This window comes from Phodopus roborovskii, unplaced genomic scaffold (genome assembly GCF_943737965.1).
Source record: "Phodopus roborovskii unplaced genomic scaffold, PHOROB, whole genome shotgun sequence".
NCBI classification, from domain to species: Eukaryota; Metazoa; Chordata; class Mammalia; order Rodentia; family Cricetidae; genus Phodopus; species Phodopus roborovskii.
The window spans coordinates 48817001-48841089 of NW_026126511.1; the positions used below are offsets into that span (position 1 = coordinate 48817001).

Genomic DNA, 24089 nt, shown 5'->3' on the forward strand with positions numbered 1-24089 from the left:
CACATGGTTTCAAGAATTGATTGAGAAGATCTGGATTTTTTCCCATTAGATTGTTAAAATGGCAGCTGTAGAGAAACAGAGATAGGAGAGAGAGAGAGAGAGAGAGAGAGAGAGAGAGAGAGAGAGAGAGAGAGAGAGAGACCTTATGTAGGACCATGTTTATTCACAGGTAGGGAGCATCTCTGTCACCCATGCATGTGGATTGCCAAAATACCCACAGGAGAAGATGAGATGTGACTCCTTCTAGGAGCAGAAATGGCTTCTGTAGTCTGCAGGGGAAACTGGGAAATGTAGTCTTTCAGCAAGAAACTAACACACACACACACACACACACACACACACACACACACACACACACATTTTTAGTCTATTATCAAGGAGTAAATTCTATTCCTGAGCTTTCTGGATGTCAAAAGGACAAGTTCCTGGATCAACCCACTGGACTATGCTTCTTAACCCTCTGCTCTGTTCCTGCATTCAGTATTCTTAGAGGGTTTGTGTTTGTGTTCACAGGGAAGTGTCTATAGTTCTTTGACATCATGGTCATGCAGTATTTATGAGCTGAGAAATTTTCCTCCTTCCTCTCTTTCCTGAAGTAGTCAACCTAGGACTACTCTCTTCTCTAAATGTATCCAGAAATTTCCAGGGAAAATCTATGATCATAAAGTTTGCTATGTTAAATTTTCTAATATATTTTTTTTTGCTCCGTAGGCGAGCTGCACCTCAAAAGGTGTGTTTTTGTTGTTGCTTGCTTCCATTTATATAGCCCTTTGCATAAGCCCTGAAATAAACACAGGGATTTTTTGGGTGTTGCTCAGTTCACATGATCCCAGGATAAAGTGCTTTTGGGAAAGGGAACCAGAGACCACTGCTAGAAAAAGTCTCTCCTGACTTATGGAGTTAAAGTTGGTGTAGGCACGAGGACATCCAGCATATCCTGCCCAGCCATGGTTCTAGAACACAGTTCCTATCTTCTTAGACTCTGCTGGATGATAACCATTCCATGGGAGACCAGAGACTGTGCTGCCCAGGCTTGCAGGCTGTGCCGGAACCTCTGTAGATGCTCTAAAGCCTTGACCTGGACTCAGCTGCACAGGGTTAGTGGTTATCCTCCTGAGGAAGAAACTCTTTAAAGAGTTCCTGCTGAAGCCCTCCTTTTCCAAGGGTAATTTTCTCTGGTCCCTTACCTTAGGATACCATGGCAAAGTTCCTTAACCCAAATAGTAACTCTTTCATCATAGTTAATATTCTGGACATGAGACTTCCTTCTGGTTGGTCTACTGTGTGGTTCCCATTGCCTAATTGGACCCAGACTGTTGTGCAAGGATTTCTGGTAAGGACCCTTTGAGAGGAGACTTTTGTCACCTGTGATTTTTTATCCTCATTTTCATGATGTGTGGGAGAAACTGCTGAGCATTCACCTGAAAACCCCTCCCAATGCCAACCACAATTAAAGCTTTCAGACTTGGTTTTTCTTCTTTTACATAAGCAATGAGATGTCAGTGTACCACTCTGAGTAAAAAGCAATCTAACCAGCTTTATATTTTCATATGAACAAAGTGGAAAAAACATCTCTCAGATTCAACTAAATAACCAGCCAATGAAGCAAAACTCTACCAAAATCCTCCTCCCCCTATTGTAGTAGGGCCTTTGGCATGAATTTAAGTTTAGCGTCCCTGGGCATTCTGGGAAAGCATTTTTCTTCATTGTTTTTCCAAGCCCCTCACAGCAGAGCTAGACTCCCCCAAACAAAGCAGCGGGAGAAGCCACTAACAATCTCCCAGATAACACAAATGAACAAAAATTGCCAAAATCATCGAGAAAGCACTGGAAGCTGGGCTTGGGTATTTCCCCTACCATCCCTACTGTGGTCCAGAAGCACCTGCTTTAGCAATGCCCTGCACAATGGGAGCGGGGTGGGGCACATCTGTGGAGAAAATAAATCACATAGCTAGTGTTTCCAGCTTAGAAATGGCTCCTGTTCCAGACGTTGATTTGTGAACCATGAGACTGGAAATTTTTTTTCCCCTATGGAAATTAGCTTTATAAAAAATAATTTGCTTTCTTGGCCTATTAATTCATTTTTCTTTGAAAAAAATTTAAAAATTGCATTGTTTCTTTCATTAGGACATATGACTATTTTACTTTTATATTTCTGAGTAGTAAGCATTTCCAAAGCTCACAACTTAAAACATCAACTGCCTATTACCTCATGGTGTTTTGAGGTCAGGAATCTGTATGTGGCCCAGCTGGGTTCCCCAGGTCAGAGTCCCTCAGGAGGCTGCTGTGTGTCATTGCTCTGTACCTCGCTGGTGTCACTCCTGTGACTTTTCATAAGGCCTCAGTGTCTTGTCACATGGGCCTCCTCACAGGGCTGCCTCATCGCATGGCATCAGATACCCCCTATTGTGAGCCACCCAGGAGAGAACAAGAGGGTACTTAAGACAGATGATAGTGGCTGCCTGTGTCCAGAGCTGACCTCCCGCTGTGTTCAATCCAACAGAGTTGCCACTAGGCCGAGCTCACACTCAAGGAAAGGGCAGCCAGCTCCCCCCCCCCCCACCTCCTGACAGAGCAGAGTAGAGCAGAGCAGAGAAGACGGGGCTATGCACTTGGAGAGTATCTGTCCTCAAGCTCACTAAACCCCACCACAACCTGGCTGGCACCAGGGTTCCAGCTTTCTGAGAGACCCTGAGCTCCATACCCCAACATGGAACTGGATTTTAGAACTGGAAACATGTGCTGCATCCAAATTGTGGTTGTTTTAAAGCAAGTGATTTCCACCCAAAGCTGGGAGGGAATCTGTTTCCAACAGGCCTGAGATTTGTTTCTATAGTTAGGTTAATAGCCGGTCAGCTTGGCAAGTTATTAGTATGGAGGGTGTTTTTCTTGATGCTACGTAGGAGAACTTAGAATGTATTCTCGCACTACAAAAATATTTCATAAACAGTGGCCAGAATCATTGGCATAGTTAACGTTGAAGACTTACCACAGGCTAAGTAGGCCCATGTAGGATGTTTCACCACCATATATGCCACATGTTCATAGGAAATGTGTCCTGTGTCCCAGGCCTTATAAACTTGCTTTCAAGGTGTGACTCATTTTTAGGTTTGGGACTTCCCTGTGTCTCCTTGGCTGTGTCCCAGAAACTTTCCCCACAGTAGTTTATACTCTGAGCTATCAGTCTTTGGGGACAGGACAGTGGCAGAGAGCACTGATTACTGTAATTTTCTCTTAGCACTAAGAACCTGGCAAATCTATCAAGCTATAACTCTACTCAAAATCAAATTTTCTGCTGGGCTTGTAACTCCCTTTTGTAGCTAAGGTTTGACAGGTCACAGTTATCTGCTCCATGTCTGCGGCTGTAGCGTCTAAATCAGGCTTTTCCAAATCCCCAATCCATTTTGAACCCTCACCAGGCATATCTATATGGAAGTTTGATGGCCCTGCAGATACAGACATTAGCTTGGACCCAGTGTAGGTCCTATGAAAGGCTCCTGCCTTTGTCTTTCTTGAGTCTTGCATTTTCAAGTATTGACCCCATTTCCTTCAGCAGAGGTCCAGCAAGTCCTGAGGACATTTCCCACAGTGTTTGCTTGAGCATACATACAAGGAAGGTAATGGACACTCAGCACTTCACCCTTACCTCTGTCCCTTCCTGCAGTTCGATGCCCAGATCCATGTGTAGAAAGCTTAGATGTTCTGATTAGTATAGAAAGACAAGTAAAAATGATCGCAAAAGGCCCTTCTGTGTCACTTCTAGAACCATGGTTGAAGATTTTTGTTCATTGTGTTTCTCAATATTGGTATGTTCTGAATTATTTCACTTCTAATTAGTCATGAATGCAACCTGCTTTGTCCAAAGGCTAGGTACTTAGACAGTGTCTTCAGGGCAGCCAATTCAAAGGTGCTCTGTCTCCAGGAAGAGTCAATTCTAAAGATCTCTCTCTCTCTCTCTCTCTCTCTCTCTCTCTCTCTCTCTCTCTCTCTCTCTCTCTCTCTGTGTGTGTGTGTGTGTGTGTGTTGTAATGCTCTCCTATACTTTCCCTCCCTTGTTCCATAAGAGGGAACATGTACACCACAAGATTTTTTTTTTTTTTTTTTTTTTTACAGCAGAATGTTGCTGGTGCTCTTTTTATATATGACCCCTGCACTTAACATTTATCCATAAGCAAAGGACCAGTATCTCATCTTACAGGTCCAGTCTTTGCTGAACCTTGCTGGTGTCCCACCTATTTATCAATTCTTCATTCTTCTCAGCATCTTTTCTTCCCTTCTGATCTCCCCAGACAATGACTTCAGAAACTGGGAGCCTTTTCATTTAACAGAGGCCAAGTGTACAAAGCCAGCATTGTGTTCACACCCAACACTATTTGTCTTCCTGAAAGTCACATATTGTAGCTGTATCTGTTTCATTCCCTGCGTGAAGGTGAATGAGTGGAGACGAGTTTGCTATGATGTTTGTATCACTATAGTCTGCGCTTCCAGCACAAAGTAATGCCAGAATGGAATGCCTTTCTTGTGGAAGAAAATAGCAGCCACAGAGCCAGCCAGGTCTACTCTGTCCATACCTAAGTGGAATGCTGCCCAGTACTGCCAGAGATACCGTGGGGAAGGGGTTATCCACAAGAACAGATTGCATGGGGGAGGGCTGGGCCCCAGAGACTCAGCTGAGTAGCATCAGGGTGACCATTTATCACTGTCAGAGTGGGCGGGTGGGGGTGGGGAGTCTCCGGCCACTCCTGCTCAGCTGCTGACTGGCAGCCGACAGCACCATATACCACCTTCAAGCAGCCCATGTGCCATCAAGGGGAAGAGTAACCTGCTCAAGCTGCTGGCATGTTCACAGAGAAGAAGGACAAGATCAGCAGAATTCTCGGGGGTGTCAGTGAACTGTGAACTGCCTCCTCTGCAGTGTCTTGTGGAAATGTTAGTGGAAACCGAGTTCAGTGTGTACAAGAAGCGGCGGTTAGGCTCCAAGGAAATAGTGTGCCTGGTGATTGGATGAGAAGATGCCTCTGAGGTCCCTGTACCTTTATTACATTTCAAGGACTAGACTGTGTTGTGAAGCTGTTATTTTAATATGCCCAAACTGATTTCCCGGACAAATACCAGGGAGAAAGTGAATAACTTTGCATCAGGCATGATGTGCAACCAGCACAGATGGGTGTAACCGTGCTTGGCTTTCTTTATATGAGTGCCAGGCATCTGAACTCAGGTCCTCATGCTTGGATGGCAGGCACTCTTCTAACTGAGCCATCTCCCCAACTCCAAGATGATCTGATCTGGATAGTCATAGGAATTACTTGTGTTAATGAGGGGGGATTTCATGGAGCCAGGACATTTTTCCATTCTATAATATATGCACCTCCAAGTACAGAAGTTAGTTGTGGTTCAATGTGGTGACTAATAAAAATATCACCAAAGTGAAAGGGATGACGATAGAATGCATTTCCTGGGGTGATGGGGGTGAGCCTGGGAGCTTGGGTGCTCTGGAGACCACACCAGAACAGGGAGCTTTAAGAGCAACAGCCTGCTGGGTTACATGGGTATGACTAGGTGTCCTGAGGAGGGTGCTGTCAGTGCTAGCTGATAAAGGGTGATGACAGAAAGACACTGCATTTTTCTCTTGTGTCACTGACATGAAGCACAGAGCCTGGCAGAGAACCAGCAACCCATAAGCTTCCCAACTTGCTTGGCTAGAGGATGAATTCCTCTGCTGTGACATGCCATGCTGGGATGGTTCTGTGCCTGCCCCCCTGCCGGCCCCACATCAACCTTATTCATCTTTCCTGTACATGCCTGCCTCTTCAGTTTATGAACTAATGAACTCGACAGCCCTGCCCGAGTCTGGAGCAATGTCTTGGCCCACATCAGGCAGAAGCAAATAGCCTGGCCACCCAGCTGCTTCCATTGCTAGTCCCTGAGCAGCTGAGCTCCATCTCTTAGGGCAACACCTATTCATGGGTGCCTGGATCCTAGAGAGGAAGGGCCTGGTGAGTTCTGACAGGGGGGGGGGGAGGGCAGGCAGCACACGGACCTGCTGATAATTTTCATACTGACAGGCCTGCTGCCTTCTCTGTTGATGAGGCTGAGTCCAGAAGAAAGCATTTTGATTTTTAAAATAGTGTTTTTTTTAATGTTTTTCCTTTTATTTTTAGTTGGCTGATTATCAACTAAATGCTTCTCAGGACAACAACAAGAAGCAAAGCTAGAGTCCACAATTGTGTGAGGAAGGAAGAAAAATCCCCAGTAATCTAGCAAATGGCAGCAGCCACTGTCCTGTTGTCATTTTTCTGGACCTTTGTTCTTTGGTTACTGAGTAGAAACTATGTAATCTGCTCTCCTAGCCCTATTCTTCTTTTCTTTATTCTTTTATTTTCTTTTTCTTTCTGGTTTTTTTCAAGACAGGGTGTCTTTGTGTATCAGCCCTGGCTGTCTTGGAACTTGCTTTGTAGGCCAGGTTGGCCTTGAACTCACAGAGATCCACCTGCCTCTGCCTTCAGAGTGCTGGGACTAAAGGTGTGTGCTGCCACCACTACCCAGCTCCTAGCCCTATTCGCTTCACTTTGTGATGCCATAGGAAAACCACATATGCTAATACTTTAGAAATGACTATGTAACCTTCTATCTCAGAATGTCCTATCTAATTTTTTGTTCTTATTATTGTTAGCTATTCCCCAAACACTATAACCACAAACTCCAAGAACAAATTGCCAAAAGTAGATAGGACTCCAGTGCCCATGGGCATGCCTGGCTAGAGACTATTCTCTCTCCTCCCCCAGGGTCCCTGTCTCACATCTGGGTGACATATAAACTGTCCTTGATGTTGTGGAGGGGACCCGAGGCAGGGTCTGGTCAGTGTTTTGGAGGGATTCCTCCACTGAAAATGGAAGAGACTTGTCCAAAATTAGATTGGGGATTGCATGAGCCCCGCTTACTCCCTCCAGATGCCCTGAATGTGTGAACCAGAGGAGCAGGGAAGAGTGAAGGGGAGGGGTTGGGAGACTTTTGTTTTGGGAGATCAGCAGACTATTCTTTCTACCCCAGGACCAATGAGAATGTTGATCACCATTCTCATTAGAAGCTGGGGTGCTGGTTAAATTTAACCATCAGCTGACACAACCTAGAATCACTTCAGAAGGGATTCTCAGTTGAGGCAGGAGTTACCTAGATGAGATTTTCATGTGAGCATGTCTGGGGTTTGTCTCCATAATTGATGGAAGTGAGGAGACCGTTTCATGGGTTGGGCCCTTCACTGTGTTAAGAGTGAAGAAAGCCAGCAGAGATCTAACTGGCAAACAAACAAGTAGCAGCATGTATTCCTCTCTGCTCTTGACTGTGTTAATCCTCCCAGGTAAGAAGAAGACCACGGTCACAGTTTTTGAGCCAAATTTGACGAAAGCATCACTAAACACTGGCCAGGATTATGGACATTGACCAGTGCCATACCTGGTATTCCCAGAGAATGGTGGCAAATTACATTAGTCAGGTGCTTATAAAGGCAAGACCCACAAGGATACATACTTCCTGCCTTTGTCCAGTAGGAGGCAAACATACATCCTGAGTACTCCTGTCTACATGCCTTCTCCTGGCCACATGCCTTCTGCCTGCATGTGGTCAAGCCCACCCTATGCAGTTGGGGCAACCAATCTTGTTTAAAGGAGTGAAAACACGGGGCTTATCTTATATGAACAACAACCCCCAGCATTTCAGGAAGTTATCTGTCCTTGGGCAAGTGGGGCTTATATGTTATAGACGTTGTTTTATAGGTCTCTTAGTACAGTAATTTAAACTTAAAACACAACTTCAGCCCTCACAACTGTAGATGTGATGTGACCAGCTGTGTCAAGAACTTGCCACTGAGACTGCCCTACGGTGAAGTAATATAACCTGGAATTATAGGGCAAATCAATCCCCTTCCTCTCAAATTGCTTTTATCAGGATATTTTATGGGGATGAAGGTATTGTCACAACAAAACAGTTTCTACCACGTATCATTTCGAAGGTCTGAAAACATGGAGTAAGAAAAGAATTTCTCACTGAATGTGGTGACATTGGGAAGCAGATGGCTTATATTCTAAATCCTGTGTTTGGGAATATTGACAAGTGCTTGAGGAAGGAATGAAATGAAGTCAATTGCATACAGTCTGGCAATCTTGGTAGACAATGGTAGGGTTGATCATTATTTCAGGTCTGGTTCTTGATGTTGTAGAGGGGACCCAAGGGTAGTTCTGGGGTTGTTTATTGCTCAACCAAGTCATTCAATTCTCTTGTGTGTGAGGATAACTTAGAATACTTATCATGGGGTAATTTTTACTCATGGAGTAACCTGTCAGCAAGAGTCTGCATTCCTGGCCACTCTGTATTTCCAGTCCTGAAGAAGGAAAGAGAGGGTAGGCAAACTTGAGGTGAACCAGCTTTACGTTATCAGGTCTGAGGCAGCCACTAGATGATTCATGTGCCAATGGGTAAGGACTCTGCCTTAAAGGTGAATTGTTGGCAAAAGAGGCGACACAACATGGAGGCCTAGATGTTAAACTCTTGTCCTGCTTTCAGCTTCCATTCCTGTTTCCTCAGTGTCTGTGGTGGGAAGTGAGGTCAGTACTTGGTGGCAAGTTCTTTTTGTGGGCATAGTCAGGTCCAAAATACCTATGCCTTGTGTGGACTCAGAGTTCCAGAGGCTGAGCTATTGTTCTTAGACCCTCTAACTGGGCAATATCCCATTGACTTGTCAGTCAGGAGGAGCCTAAGGGGTTGGGTCTGCTCTCCAGCCTGTATTTCCCAGCCATTTGCCATCCTCTTTATTCATAAGATATGTGTTTTAGCCATCATACTTTAAATACAAGGCAGGAGGCTTAGGGCTGGGTGGTTCTGCATGGATCTGAATTACTGCAGACATGCTAGTAGGTAGTGTTGGTTGTCCTTTGTTTAAGAAAGGAAGCTGCCATCGTATTTGGAGCATCTTAGACTTTCACAGAACAAAATCCAGTGGCATCAGCGCCTTCTTCTGAAGCCTTGGACATGTCCCCAGAGCCCCTTTCAAAATGCACATCAGAGTTGACTCTGACTCTTGCTTACATTAACCTTCGTGATCTTCAACTAGGAGGCTTACAGAATGGATGAAAACACACTCCCATCCTCATATATCCTTGACAGAGGACACATCATCACCATGAGCTGCACACATGGCTTTGGAAGGGCCCCCACTGAGCGGGGAGCAGGGGCAGGGCATGTACTCAGCCAGCCAGATTGGAGGCCTCTACCCTGCTGTGACTGGGCCATAGAGGTCTCTGCCTGTCAGCCCTCCTGTCCTTCCCTTTAGTAATCAATAGTGAGGGCCTAGCTAATGTGTGGTTTTTCTGTTTGGTGAGATAGCTGATTTCTTGTGGTGAATCATGCCACTGATTTTGGAGTATAAGTTTGTGAAAGCTGCCATTTACAAATGCTGGTGTAGTTAACCCCTAAACAGTATGTTTAAAGGATGTCTGACTCTGTGGTTCCCAGAAAACTTAGATATGTTGCTATAGCCGATTTTTAATGGTGGGGGATGCTCTTTTCACTTCCAGGGACAAATACTTTGTTGCTGGGTTTTGTTTGTTACGATAGTATCTTTTATAGTCCAGTCTGACATCAGATTATCTATATTGTTAAGGTTGAAATTGAACTCCTGCCTCTACATCATCCTATGTGGTGTCATGTCTGGGTTTTAAAGAACTCATGTTCCTTATAAACCGCCCACCCCATGCACACACTAATCTCTCCTTATTCTAAAGCTGTACATTGTATTGATTTTTATTTGAAATTTTGCCTTTTGAGGTTTTTAGTGACCTGGGATCAACTGTAGCCCAAAACAATTAAACAAAAAATTCTAAAAATAAACAAAGAGTTTTAAGCTGTGCACTGTCCTGAGGGACATGATGAAATATCACACCATTACACTCTGCCTTGCCTAGGATATGGACCATCCTTTTGTCTGGTTTCCTGTCCATTAACCACTTGGCAGCCATCTTGGCTATCAGATTGATGTTTGCAGTACTGAGGTACCTGGATTAAAGTAACCCTTATTTTACTTTACCATGGTCTCAGAATTCATAAATAATGATTCAAAGGAGACACCAGGCAAAAAAGGAAAACTCAAAAAGCAAATTCAAACCAAACCAAAAACTACGCCGTCCCTCAATACCCATAAAGATGGAAGGGCAGATTAATTCTAGTACTATATAGCAAGACTGCTGATTGTATAGAGTAAAATACAGTCTATATGAGGTTGTGCCTGTCTGAAGTTGGAAGCATCCACTTGGATTCCAGCCTCCATAGATGAGAGAGTAGTACTGCAGTGAATTTGGTAAATTATTGAGGGGATTTGACTGCAGTTTATTGGCAGAAGTGAGGAAGAAAACAATTACCCCCTCCCTTTTTGGTCCCATCTTTCATTCACTCAGGCCAGGAATGACAGGTGTTTTGTTCCATGTTCTGTCTCTGAATGATAACTGACTCTCTGGGTGGTTATAGTAAGAAAGGATTTTGAGGTTATACTTGGGACAAGAGAATGGGAAGAGTGATTAGTGATGTCTGCCATGAGTTCGGGTGTGGAGGAGGAGATACACCATTTCCTGCTTCAGATCTAGTTTTTCCAATAGAAAGCTCCCACGCAGATTCCAATGCTAGCCTGGCAGTTGTGCAATACTTACAGTGTGCCAGGCTTTACATATCTAATGTCATTCTCAAAGCCACCCATGAGGTAGTTCAAATGAGGGAATGCATAATGTAGAGAGTTTTACAAATGAGGAAAAGTCTCACAGAGGTTAAGTGATATGTAAAGGTCATACGGCCTGGATATGAGACAGGGTCAAGATTACAGAACCTCCTTCCAGAGCTCTGCCTGTCACCCCTAGCCGGTCCCTTCTCTCTCTTGCTAATGTTGCAAATACTGCCACAGGGCTGACGTAAGACTCAATGATCTTATTCCAGAAGAAAATGCAAAATCAATTTATAGAAAAAGTTATCTTTGGGCCTCAGGCTCTGGAATGAAAGATGAGATAGGGACATCTCTTTAGAGCCAGGGAAGATTTCCTCCTTCCTGTCCAGTGTGGAACATTTTCATGAGTACTTCCTTCAGCACTGCAGTCTTCCCAGAGGTGAGGAAATAAGCGGTTGTGAAGGAGGCTCCAATATATAAGGGTGAGACGTTGACTCCCTGCTCTCTAGGCCCCCTGCTGCATCACTGTTTCTGAGTGTCAGTTTTGCATGTTTACCTTTATATGTGGGATGCATATTCTTTTTTTTTTTTTTAAGATACTACAGGACTGCGCAAATGGCTTAGTTATTGAAGTACTTGCCTTGCATGCATAAAGAAGTGAAGGCACTTAGAAAAGCCAGATGTGGTAGTGTGTACTTACATCTCTAGTGCTGGAGAGGCTCTTATAGGTGGATCTCTGGGGCTCACTGGCCGGCCAGCCTAAGCTAATTGGTGTCTTCCAGGCCAGTAAAAGACAATGTCTCAAAAATAAAACAGGTGGCACTTGAGGAATGACAGCTGAGTTTGTCCCCTGGTCTCCACATGTACTCAACACAGATACACCCAGAGGCACGCTTTATGAGACTTCTAAGCAAATCTCAATACAATCAAGTTGACAGTCAAGATTAACTGCATGTCCCCCATCTCTGCTGGCTTCCCGTTACTCTGAGGCTAGCGTCAATACTTCCGGTAGACTTCAAGGACCTGTAAGGACTGGCTACCAAGCCTCTTCTCCCTCCACTACAGGCACTTCTACCTTGATCACTAGAGATACAACAAACATTTGTATTACTGCATGGACAAAGACCAAATCTCCCAGTGAATGGTAAGCTCAGGAGGACAATGGCCACATCCTTCATCTTATCATCTCATGATCCCAGCATGCAGTGACACAGAGGTTTTCAGTATTTGTTAAGCTAATAAATGAAGTAAATGGCATTTAAAAGTCTCTTCAAGCCAAAATGAAAGATGTATCTAATTTGATCCAGTAAATAGACACACACACACATTCGTGCGCGCACGTAAGCACGCAAAACACCCATAGTGCTATATTATTTCATGGATGACAGTCTATAAAATGGATTACTAAACATCATTCTTTAAGTTCACACAAACTAAACTTGGCCAAGGCATCACTAACTTTGCAATGAAATCTTAGACCACCATCAACTATGGTCTACTGTGATTCAAATATTGTTGTGACATATGACCGTATGGATTATATTTGTCTGTGTGCTCTCTCTGCTTCCTTGCTGCCATGATGAGGGCACCCTGTTCCATTTTGCCTTCCCACCCTGACACACTGAGACTCTGAGACTGAGCCAAATGACTCATTCCTCCCTGAAGCTGATTGCTCAGATATTTTTTTTAATTGGCAAAAACAATTTTGATGGACGCGGGAGGGTGCTTGGGAGTTTATGTCATATAATGTAGTTTTCTCATATTGAAAGATAGCTGTGGTTACACTGAGAAGAGTGAATGGGCAAGGGACACAGAAAGGCAGTCACTGGAGGCCAGACAGGGAGGTCAAGGGCACTGAGACGAGGCCAGTTTATACGGTAAAGGGAAGTTAGATAGACTTAGGGACGCAGTACCTGTGGGTGGTACAGGAGCAAGAAGCAAGCCAAGAGGTAGGTGGGGGAAAGGAAGGAATGATGTGGGAGACATGGTGGCTTGTTCCTAAGGCAGTGTGATGCAGGCAGTCAGGTCTGGAACCATCTCCTATGCCACCAAAATGTCACAGAAGACACACCTTCTATTATAAATGTGAGCTTCATCTGGACTATAGATTAACCTTGGCCTGCCCAGAAAACCAATTGCTAAAGGAAAAAGTATACAGAGAAATCTATGGTTTTGTGGGGCTTTAAAATTTGGAGTGTTTTCATCCTAGACAATAAGAATCTAACAGTGACAAAGACAGTACTGAATAAAAAGAAATACCATGCACATTCACTGTTTTCACGTTCCTCTCAATATCCTCATTTCAGTGCATTGTCCTTGTAGTCTACATGAATAAAAATGTTTCCTCCTGCCAGTACTGCAGCTATATTTCTTCATTTCTCTAAGTGGTGCTTCAGATATGTTATTGTCACATCCGTGGAGCCCAGGTAGAGAGGGCATCAACAAGCCAAGAAAGGACTTCATACAAGTCTAGCTTGGTGACCCAGAAAGTCTACTGGATCTACCCACAGTAAAATAGGTTAACTAGATCACTGAGAATCCCACCAACAGCATGGAGGACTCATGAAAAGCTGCCCCACTGAGAGTCTCTTGGTCAACTTTTAGGCAGTGGCACTACTGGAATTCTTCACTAAGTCGGCTTCCCCCTTACATAACCATGGGGAGAAATACCTCTTGAAGATCTCCTGAAGGCTCCTAAGCCATGAAGGAAGGCTAATAAGCCTGGATCCTTGAGGGTAATGTGCTTGTTATCACAGCTACTCTGACTCAATATGGTGATGGTCATGTCCAATCCAGAGGGAACAGCTGCATTTGATAAAGTTGTGAATGTTATTGCTAAGCAGTTTGTGAGGTTTACTTATGACAAGTGGAACTTTACATTCTGTTCTCTATACACTCTTTTTTTTTTAACCACATACATTTTCCCTCAGGTTAAACTATTACAGGTGAGGTTAGTGGGTTAAAGGAAGGAGTTTCTGATTTCTTGGCATAGGTAAAAGTGACATTCCAAGATGGGCTGGAGCTACTCACAAGGCAGAGCCTTGTACTCCATGTGTTTACAAGGATACAGGGAGCTTAACTATATAAACGAACCAGTCAGGGTTATCTGAGACCTTCCATCATGTCTCTATTGATTATGTCCAATAGTGGGTGAGGGTCACTGCAAGCTGCTGAGCCTTCCAGCTGTCTGTCTCTACTCTGGGCTGTTCCCTTCCCTTTTCTCTGATTTTGTTACTTGCAAACCAACAGAAAACCTTGAGATGAACTTATGAAATCTGGTGAACTAAAAGGGGCCTTGCAGACTTGCAGGGTCTACATCACCCAGGCAATGCTGCAAAGGGTGCAAAGAATCCCTGGTTTGGATAAGACCTTAAGGTCTTATGTAACATGGTCCCCATCTCAATCTAGTGTCATACCTCATCACACCTGGCTCAGATAGTTTTGTGGCCCACCAAGATCCTTTGGCACTCACTCAGCTTATATTCTTGTTGCTCTTTCCCAGAGCTTAGTAGACATAGTGTGACCATAAAGACACAAGGAGGCTGAATGTCATGATGTAGCCATCCCTTCTATGTAAATACTCATCTTTGAACATCACCAAGGACATTATCAAATGCGCTCAGATGTAGCGTTCTCCAGAGTTCTCTGCTTGGGGGGGGGTCTTGATAACAAGTATATGTTGGACGCCCTAACCTGGAGGCTCATTATGTCTCTACTTCATACTGGTGGTGGGACTTCAGGGCTGAAGGGTTGCTGATAAACACGGGATGCCTGTGGGTCTCCAGTAGTCCCTGGGTAAGTGCTTGAATCATAGTGGAATGTCATGGCCTCCAGCTGCACTTCTTGCTTAAATACCAACTTTATCAATATGCTGATTGTTGGGCGTCATCAGGAGGAGGCACCCCTCCTCAACCTGGATTTCAGGGATTCCCTTGTTCTCTGGGGTGGTCAGCTTCAGTGGGAACCCTCTAACCAGGGGTCCAGCATTTTTCAGTTTTCCCTACCTGTAAGAACTTGGACCCTGACACATTCATTTATAAAACAACATGCCAGAGTTTTCTGTCTAAGCTGCCTTGTCATCGATTGAAACCTAAGTAAAGGGCTAGGGAGATGGCCCCGTCAGTGGAGTGCTTCCCCTGCAAGCCTGAGTGTCATTCCCAGAACCCTTGTAAGAAGCTGGATTTGGTAGCATGTGCTTTTGATCCCTGTGCTGGGGAGGCAGAGACAGGTGTGATCTCTTGGGCTCCCCGACCAAGCCAGTCTTGCTAAGCTGGTGAGGTCTAGGGCAGTGAGAGGCCCTGCTTCAAAACAAAACAAAGCAGAAACAAAACACAAAAACAAAGTGGATCACAGTTGAAGAATGATATCCAAGGCTAACTTCTGGCCACTGCATATACATGTACCCATATGCATGTCTGCTTCTTCAACCCCATATGTACCCTTGAATGTGTAAACGCAAGTGCGTGTACACACACAGCTCTAAAGAAACCAGGTGATTGAAAGTCTCTTAAAAGGGTAAGCTTTGGTGTGTTCCTAACTCCTGAAGAGAAACAGGCTCACTGACACATTTAATGACATGTGTTAGTATGCATGTCAAACTTTACACTTAAACTTACATTTCTTTCTTTCTTTTTCCAGCCAAACACCATGTCAGTGGCAACAGAACGGTTGAACCTTTCCCAGAGGGAACACAGATGGCTGTATTTGGTAAGATATCAACTCAGAAAGAAAACCCAAATACTGTGCAATGCTTCCTGCCAACTTTCTTAGCTGTAGTAAGTGTCCTCAGGGCTTCAAAATCTGGGCTCTTCTAGATATTTACAAGTCGTTACAGCCAAGAAAACTCTTGAGTTCTTAGTAATTTCTGGGCCCAGGAATACTTTGTAGAATCAGTATGTTTTCTTGTCTAACTTTGACAGCCCAGATTATCATACTGTAAGTTTGCAATTTCTTTCGTCCACAATGTGAATTAACCTAATTAATTGAGGGTTTAAGCTTTTCTTTCTTTTTCACATAGATGTACAACTTTTGTCAAGTTGTTTGGAGTCATTATTGCCACCCCATTCTAACTGGATGGTCTCTTTCTTCTCCGTAAATTGAGCACATCCATTGGTAGAAAATTAAATTAAATTAATTAAAAATATTTCAAGCAGAGCCGAGTCCAGTTTTTGGTTACATACCTAAAAATTACAGTTGTGGTTTTTAAACATTTTTATTTATTGATTCCATTATTTTTGACAAATTCTGAACCATTTAGCAATGTCCACGTTTCCACTGCCATATGTCTATCTCTCACATTGCCTTCCAGATGTCCCTGCTGATGGCAGCTCTTTGCCTTCCTTACCTCCTCTCCTCCTTCCCTTCTTCACACCAGCTCTCTTCTGCCTTTCTTTGCTCCTGTCTCTGGACTCTTCTCTCTAGCACAATGTTCTGAGGTCCTCTCAGGGAAGGCTGCTCTCTTCTCTTGGGACCTTAGTCTGTCCTCATCCACCTCTGCTTACCAGCCATCATGAGATTAGCAGCTCAGCTGTGCCATAGCCTCCACATTATGATGTTGTGCCTCACTAGCATGGGCCAAGCCATCATGATGGGCCAAGCAATCATGGACTCAAGCCATGAGCAATGATGTGTTTTTTGGTTTTTTTTTTTTTTTTTTTTTTTTTTTTTGACACAGTGATGACTAATAAATACCTTGTTGAGAGAGAGGAATGACACAGGCCTGTCCTAACAGGTCTCTTGCAGTGCACTGGGAACTAACACACATTGACCTCAGAGTTGGAAACATCAGGGCATTCCTTGTCTTTTCCTTTCCATATTGCTTTCCAGAGGTTTACTAAGACCTTACCGAGAGACTTCTTAGCTTTCTGTTGAGTGAATCCTGAGACCTTTTTAGGTCTGGGCCCTTTGTTCAGCCTCCTACCTACTCAAGACCTCAGCCTCAAGTGTCATAGTGAGCCTGGATATTGTGCTATGATTGGCTGAATAGGTGTGATGTGACAGAAAGATGGTTCAGAGCCAGGTGTGGTAGCAATGCCTACAATCCCAGCACTTGGAAGTCAAAGGTAGGAGGACTGCTATGCATTTGAGGCCTTCCTTAAAAAAAAAAAAAAAAACCAAACAACAAACAAACAAAAGGAGATGGACTGCTTGCAGAATTCTTCAAGTTCACAAATTCTAAAGGACAGAATTCAACAGAACTGAAAATAGCAAAAGCCTGACATCTAACAATTCTCTTTGTTTGTGCAGCTTGGCTCTCTGCTGCTGAAATGAAGTTCCCAATTTGGTTAAGTTTATGCAGTCGTAGCTCAGCGAGGTTTCCAAAGCCCTGTTCCTTTTATGTTACTTGTCCACCTGGCCTATGGTAGATGAGAGAATGGATATCGTGGGGGAGAACTCCTGCCATCCTGGGTTGCTTATAGCTGTACTGAAAAGGTCGGATTGAGATGGCCCTTGACTCAGATATACAGGGCACTTATCCTGCCAGTACTTCAAAAGGCTGGTGGGCTAGCTAGGCCATAGTCTCAGAGAGGTCATGTGACTTATCCAGGGCTGCTGGGCCTTTGGAACTCGGGTTTGAGCTGGACTCTACTTGGCTTGGAGCTAACATCCTCTTCCTGATGCCCCCTTTTTCTGCACTGCTTGAGGGAGCCCCACTAGGGCCCAATGGAGTTAAAAAAAATACCTTTCAGCCAGATCCACACACAAAAGCATGATTTCCAGCCAAGCCAATTTAGTAAATTGATTCGTAAGCTCCTGTGCATTCCCAGAGTGCTCTGAAGGACACTTGAAATGCAGCTTTTGCTGGGAAAATGCTGTTTGGAGTGAAAGTCTGCTCCCATCTCCCCCCCCCCCCCTTTGATTTGAGTAGCAAATAACAGGGCCAGCACTGGCTGCATCTGTCTGCCTGTCAGTTACCCAGGGCAACAGGGGCGCTTCTTACCTGTCCAAACTCCTCCTTCAACCTTGGAGGTCTCAATATATTTTGCCAAAATAGTGTCACTTCATGTAGTGGCAGAAGATTTGAACATGTCAAGTAGAATGATGTCTACATGGAAGCTTTTTGGTTTAATCCACTCTGCTGGTGACTGCTGAGCTACAGTTAGGCTTTTAGATCAGCTTGGAGGGATCAAGGCCCACTCTGGTGTGAAAACTACAGAAGTGTGTTGTGCTCAGGGATCAGAGATGGCTCCTTAAACAGTTCCTGTCGTTTAGTCTTTGCTAGTTATCTTTAACTGAAGACATTTTTATTCTGTCTTCTGTGGCCCGTCTGTGAACTTTTCCTCTAGGTCTTCCCCCTCTGCCTTCATCTGAAGGCTGGGCCAATGTTAACAAGGGTGACCACAGGCCCTGGTCCCTGGTGCTCCTCAGGTGTGCCCTTGATGTTCACTTTCAGGTTAGAAGGAGCTCACACTCAGCAACAATAAAACTGTACATCTTGCATTATGCAATGCCTCTGTCTGTGATGTCTGAGAGCACCCTGTGGCCGTGCCTCTCCAATCCGCACAGAGGTCCTGGGAAGTGGGCAGATCCACTGAAGCATCTCATCTGGAGATTAAAGATCAGGCCAAACTGATAGCCTACTTTCTCCCGTATGAGAGCATCTTTGGCTAGCCCTCCATGTCTGTCTCAGGAAGGTTTTCTCTGCTCCCATTACCTTAATGAACGTGACAGCTGATGGCTGTGGGCCACTCTGTCCAGCAGAGCATCAGGCTGTAGCCTTCTGGGATTGGGGGAGTGTTGTCAGTCCAGACATCTATGGAAAACACTCCACAGGCCTCAAGAGGATCCATTAGAACAAATAAAATAAAAGCTTATTAATGGAGAGGCATAGGCAGTAAAGGAAAGGGCATGTCTAGTCACAAGCTAGAATTGAAAGATGAGTTATTGGAAACTTTAGTCGCTAGAGAGGTTTCTCACTGGGTAAGAGCACAGTTCTCTTGCAGAGGACCCGAATTTGGTTCCCAGCGCTCATGTCAGGTAGTTCACAACTGCCTGTAATTGCAGCTCCAGGAGGATCTGATGCCTTCTCTGGCCTCCACACGTGCATACCTGTACTCACATGCATATATATACTTACACATAGGCACACATCCATACACATAAATAAAAAAAAAATTTAAGCTTGGCGGTGGTGGTGCACGTCTTTAGTACCAGCACTTGGGAGACAGAGGCAGGTGGATCTCTGTGAATTTGAGACCAGCTTGGTCTACAAGAGCTAGTTCCAGGACAGGTTCCAAAGCCACAGAGAAACCCTGTCTCGAAAAACCAAAACAACAAAACAAAACAAAACTTTAAAGTACAGTCTTTGAACATCTATTTTCCACCCACACTCTGACACTCCCAACTATGAAAGCTTGCCCTTGAAAACAATGTCAAAACTTCACACAGGGTACACACCTGTCTGAAGGGGCTTGAGACAAGAGGATTACAAGTTCCATGTCAACCTGGGTTGTAGAGTGAGAAAATAAGATCCCTGTCTTAATTAAACTTTTTTTTTTTTAAAGAAAAGAACTAGACATTATATTAAAATAAGATATAAGCTTATAGGGTTCAGTTTAGGTTACTGGGATATAATGTTTAAATGCATATGGAATGAGGTTGACATTGAAAACTAATAAACTAAGTTATGTAGACTGAGGTTTAAGAAGGTTGCAAGCCAGTGGTTATGTCCTTACATGTATCAGCTCCTCTGCTAGGGCCAACGTGGAAGACCTTCCTCACTACAGATCTGCCCCTCTTCCTGAATGCCCTCAAATTAAAAGTCAGTTCCTATTTCTAAAACCTATTGTAAGGCCCTTCAGTGGAGTTGGGGAACTGACTAAACTTGTACTTTTCATATTGTACTAATACTGTCCAGTGATGTGAGCCGATGAGCTCTCCATCACTGCAAGGATTCAAACCATACATTTCTAATCCACACAGGGCAGGGGTTAAATAGACTTCCGTCCAATTAGTGAGAGTTTATTGTGGCTCCAAATAACAAAATTATTTGCTTTTGCTTTTTTTTTTTAATTTGTGTGTATGGTGCATGTGTATGTATGTGGGGTGCATGAGGAGGTCAGGAGTTTGTGTTAAGTGTCTTCCTCTGTGGTGCTCAACTTGATCTTTAGAGACATGGTCTCTCACTGAACCTGAAGCTCACCAGTTAGTTAGGCTGCCTGGCCAGTAAGCTCTGGGGATCCTCCTATCTTTACTCTCCCTAGTGGCTGGGGTTGCAGGCATGTTCTACCATGCCTACATGTTTGTTTGTTTTAAATGTGAGCGCTGAGGCTCTGAACTCAGAGGTTTTGTTTTTATTTTTTGTTTTTCTTTTGTTGTTGTTATTGTTTGCTTGCTTTATTTGTGACAGGGTTTTTCTGTATAACCCTGGCTATTTTGGAACTCACCTTGTTGATCAGGCTGACCTTGAACTCAGAGATTAACCTGCCTCTGCCTCCCAAGTTTTGGGATTAAAGGTGTGCACCACTATACTCAGCCCTAAACCTATTCTTAAGATATTATTTCATATTCAAAACTTTTTTATCTTCTTATTTCAAAGTCCACATCTAGGCTGTTCAGAGGTAGGATCCTACCAGGAGAACTTTAATGTGGCAGAATTGTTAGGAAGTGGCAGCAGCTCCTGTCCCTTATTGTCCCTCAGGTTCTCGATAGCCTGACAGTAGCTTTTTGGGACAACCAACCTCTGAGAGGCCTGTTATTTATGTCAGATTGCCTTGGGGGCCCTTCAACAAGAAGAGCACATGCAGTCTAAGACACTGGGGGACATGCTGATACCCTCACCACCTGCTACTGTTGACACTCAGGCCAGTCCTTTGCAGACCTTTCCTGGAGTAATGTACAGAAAAACAGATCAAAGAGGTGTGGGGACCAGCATGTGTCAGAGGCCCAGGGATGTGTCCCACTCCTGGGGACACCTTTATCAGCTTTCGAGAATGAGATCAGTGTCTCTATGAGGAGCCCATCACAAGAACAACACCTCCCTGCAAAACCTCAAATTGTGATTTTTTTTTTTTTTCTTTAAACAGTCCTGGTTATTTGTTGGCCAGCCGAGAAAACAGACTTAGGAACAGCAGGCAATATGTCAGGCTTCAAAGGAAAATGTATTGGTGTCTTGCTGGCTCACAGCCAACATTATGTTGGTAAATAATCAAATCCTGGTGTGGCGGGTTTCTCCCTGAACCTTGACTGAAAACTACTGAAGCTGTGTCTGGGAGCAGAAGAGTGGCAGCCACACATTCCAGAGGAAAGGCTGGGGCGAATGATGGAAAATGTTTGTAATTAAGCAGTCCATCTATGTCCACAAGACTGATGGGCCAGCAAGCTGAGAACTGGAGCAAGCTTCCAAGATGGAGAAATAATGGGTAATTAGAGGCAGGTCCTGAAGCGCCTTATAGGACAGTCCTTGGTCATTGGAGCCTTTTTTTTTTTTTTTTTTTTTTTTTTTTTTTTTTTTTTTTTTGAGACAGGATCTCATATATCCCAGATTGGCTTTGAACTCACTGAGTAACTAGTAGCAGAGGATAAGCATGATCTTGAACTCATGATCCTTCTCCCTCCAACTTCGTAGTACCAGGATTATAGGCCTGTGTCACTGTCATCATGTACAGCTTATGCAGTATAGGAGATAGAGTCCAGGACTTCCTGCTTGCTAGACAAACCTCTTCCAATTACATCCCTAGCTTTGGAAGTGTATTTTAAGACAGGTTTGTTTTTCATTATCTTTTTCACATGTTGATGATCTTGACTTCCATTTTATTCCTGGATGTAGACAGACAGGCCTGGTGACAGAGGGTTAGGGCCAGAGGCCTCCGAACCTGGGCCTCTGCTGTGACTGGGGAGGGGCATCCATGTTGTTTTGAGAGAGGAAGCTTGTCTGCAGTGGGGAGAAGAGACATGATTCTTACAGGCATTGCCAGTTTTTGAGATAGTGACACAATGCTGTCTTCTACAGAGTTCTTGTATAAGAACCATGCACTCAATTTAAAATAAATAAATAAATAAATAAATAAATGTATGTTGTGTGATTTTAGAATTTTGGGATGGGCTGCCTTCATAGCTTTCATGGGCCTGTGGACTGTAGGTGGGACATCCTGGTAGGGTGTGGGAACTAGAGTTCAGGGTGGGAATTGTCTGTATTTGAAGGATGGTTTTGGGTTTTGGGCGGGAGTGAGATGACAGTAATACTTTATTGGTGTAGACATTACTTTTCTACCATTTGCAGTTATTTGCAATGTGTAGAAGGGCCCAGAGGTAGGTTCTCTGAATAGACCAGCTGGGGAGAGATCCAGGAAGGTCTGGGGAGTCCCAGTGGAATTGTGCCACAGAATTCTAGGGTGCTACTAGACAAGTTTCCTGCCCCTCTTTTGTGCCATCTATGGAATGAAAAGGGAAGTATGTAACATTCCTTTACACTTTGTGAATATATGTCTCTGTAATTGGGTTAATAAAGAAGATGGCTGGCCAACAACTGGACAGGATAAGGTTAGGCAGGTGAACCAGACTAAGGACACTGGGAAGAAGAAGGGCAGTGTCAGAGGAGTCGCCATAGAGACACACAGGAAACAGGAGGTGCAAGATGAAGAGAGATAACATCATGTGGCAGAATATAGATTAATAGCAATGGGTTAATTTAAGTTGTAAGAGCTAGTTAGTAATAAGCCTGAGCTATCAACCAAGCATTTGTAATTCATATTGATTCTCCATGTTGGTTATTTGGGAAGTGGAAGATGGGAAAGAAAAGTCCACCTACAGGGGAGAACAAGAGCAGAATGACTTGGGCCAGACTATTGTAGAGAACGCCTCATGGGGCAAAGGGGACTTGAGCTCACCAAAGCACTGCTCATTGGGTCACTAGAGGGTCTGTTGAGCCACCCTTTCCTGCCCAGGTTCATTCAGCTCCATTGGTTCTGACATCTCTCCTTCTTAAACCAGACAAGATCATTGTCTCAAGGACACTGAGAGTGACAGCCTTGTGTCACAGCTGAGAACTAGCTTTCCATCACTCAGGTCCCAGTACTGACCTTTTGGCAAAGCCCCCTCACACCGGACTGAACTAGTCCAGCCAAGGCTTCCTCCCATGCCCACCAGAGAGCTTTGGCCTCAACCATGAAACAAGCTGGTTATGAATATTATCATCCCCCTTTGCCCCTAAGCCCCACCCAACAAAAGAACTCCTGTTCTTTTTTTATTTTTAAATTTTTATTTAAATTTGAAACAAGCTTGTTTTACATGTCAATATCAGTTCCCTTACCCTTTCCTCCTCCCATGCCCCCCAACCCCCCACTCTATCCCTTTTATGCTCCCTAGGGAGGGTGAGGGCTTCCATGGGGGATCTTCAAAGTCTGTCATATCATTTTGGGGCAGGGCCTAGGCCCTAAACTTTGTTTCTAGGCTGAGAGAGTAACCCTCTATGTGGAATGGGCTCCCAAAGTCCAATTCTATACTAGGGATAAATACTGACCCACTACCAGAAGCCCCATAGACTGCCCAGTCCTCCCTAACACATTCAGGGGTTCTGGGTCTGTCCTGTGCTGGTTTCCCAGCTATCACACTGGGGTCCATGAGCTCCCCCTTGTTCAGGGCAGTTGTTTCTGTGGGTTTCTCCAGCCTGATCTTGACTCCTTTGCTCATCCCTCCTCCCCTTCTGCAACTGGATTCTAGGAGTTCGGGTTAGTGTTTAGTTGTGGGTGTCTGCTTCTGCTTCCATCAGCTACTGGATGAAGACTCTAGGATAGCATATAAGGTAGTCATCAATTTCATTATTGGCGAAGGACATTTAAGATAGCCTCTCCACTATTGCTTATATTGTTAGTTGGGGTCATCCTTATAGATCTCTGTACATTTCCATAGCACAGATTTCTCTTTAAATCTATAATGGCTCCTTCTATTATGGTATCTCTTTTCTTGCTCTCCTTTATTCTTCCCCTGACTTAATCTTCCTGCTCCCTCATGTTCTTCTCTCCCATACTTTTCTCTTAAATCCCTCTCCCCTCACCCCATGCTCCCAATTTGCTCGGGATATCTTGTCCCTTTCCCCTTCTCCAGGGGACTATGTATGTGTCTCTTAGTGTCCTTGTTTCTAGCTTTTCTGGCAGTGTGGATTGTAGGCTGATAATTCTTTGCTCTATGCCTAAAATCCATATGTGAATGAGTACATACTGTTTGTCTTTTTGTGACTGGGTTACCTCACTCAGGATGGTTTCTTCTAGTTCCATCCTTTTCCCTGAGAATTTCAGGATTCCATTTTTTTTTATTTTCCCCACTGAGTAGTACTCCATTGTGTAAATGTACTACATTTTATCCATGCATTCTTCAGTTGAGGGGCATTTAGGTTGCTTCCAGGTTCTGGCTATTACAAATAATGCGTCTATGAATGTGCATCTTTTGG

The 24089-nt window shown here is 44.2% G+C and overlaps 1 protein-coding gene across 4 annotated transcripts in view; it reads left to right on the forward strand.

Annotated features, from left to right (window-relative positions):
* Msra (methionine sulfoxide reductase A) overlaps window positions 1-24089 on the forward strand; it is a 329701-nt gene that overhangs the window by 120627 nt on the left and 184985 nt on the right. For all 4 annotated transcript variants that reach the window (XM_051195539.1, XM_051195538.1, XM_051195541.1 and 1 more), the window contains exon 2: window positions 15341-15409. In XM_051195539.1, the coding sequence (XP_051051496.1) occupies window positions 15341-15409 (69 nt within the window). The remainder of the gene's footprint in view (window positions 1-15340; window positions 15410-24089) is intronic.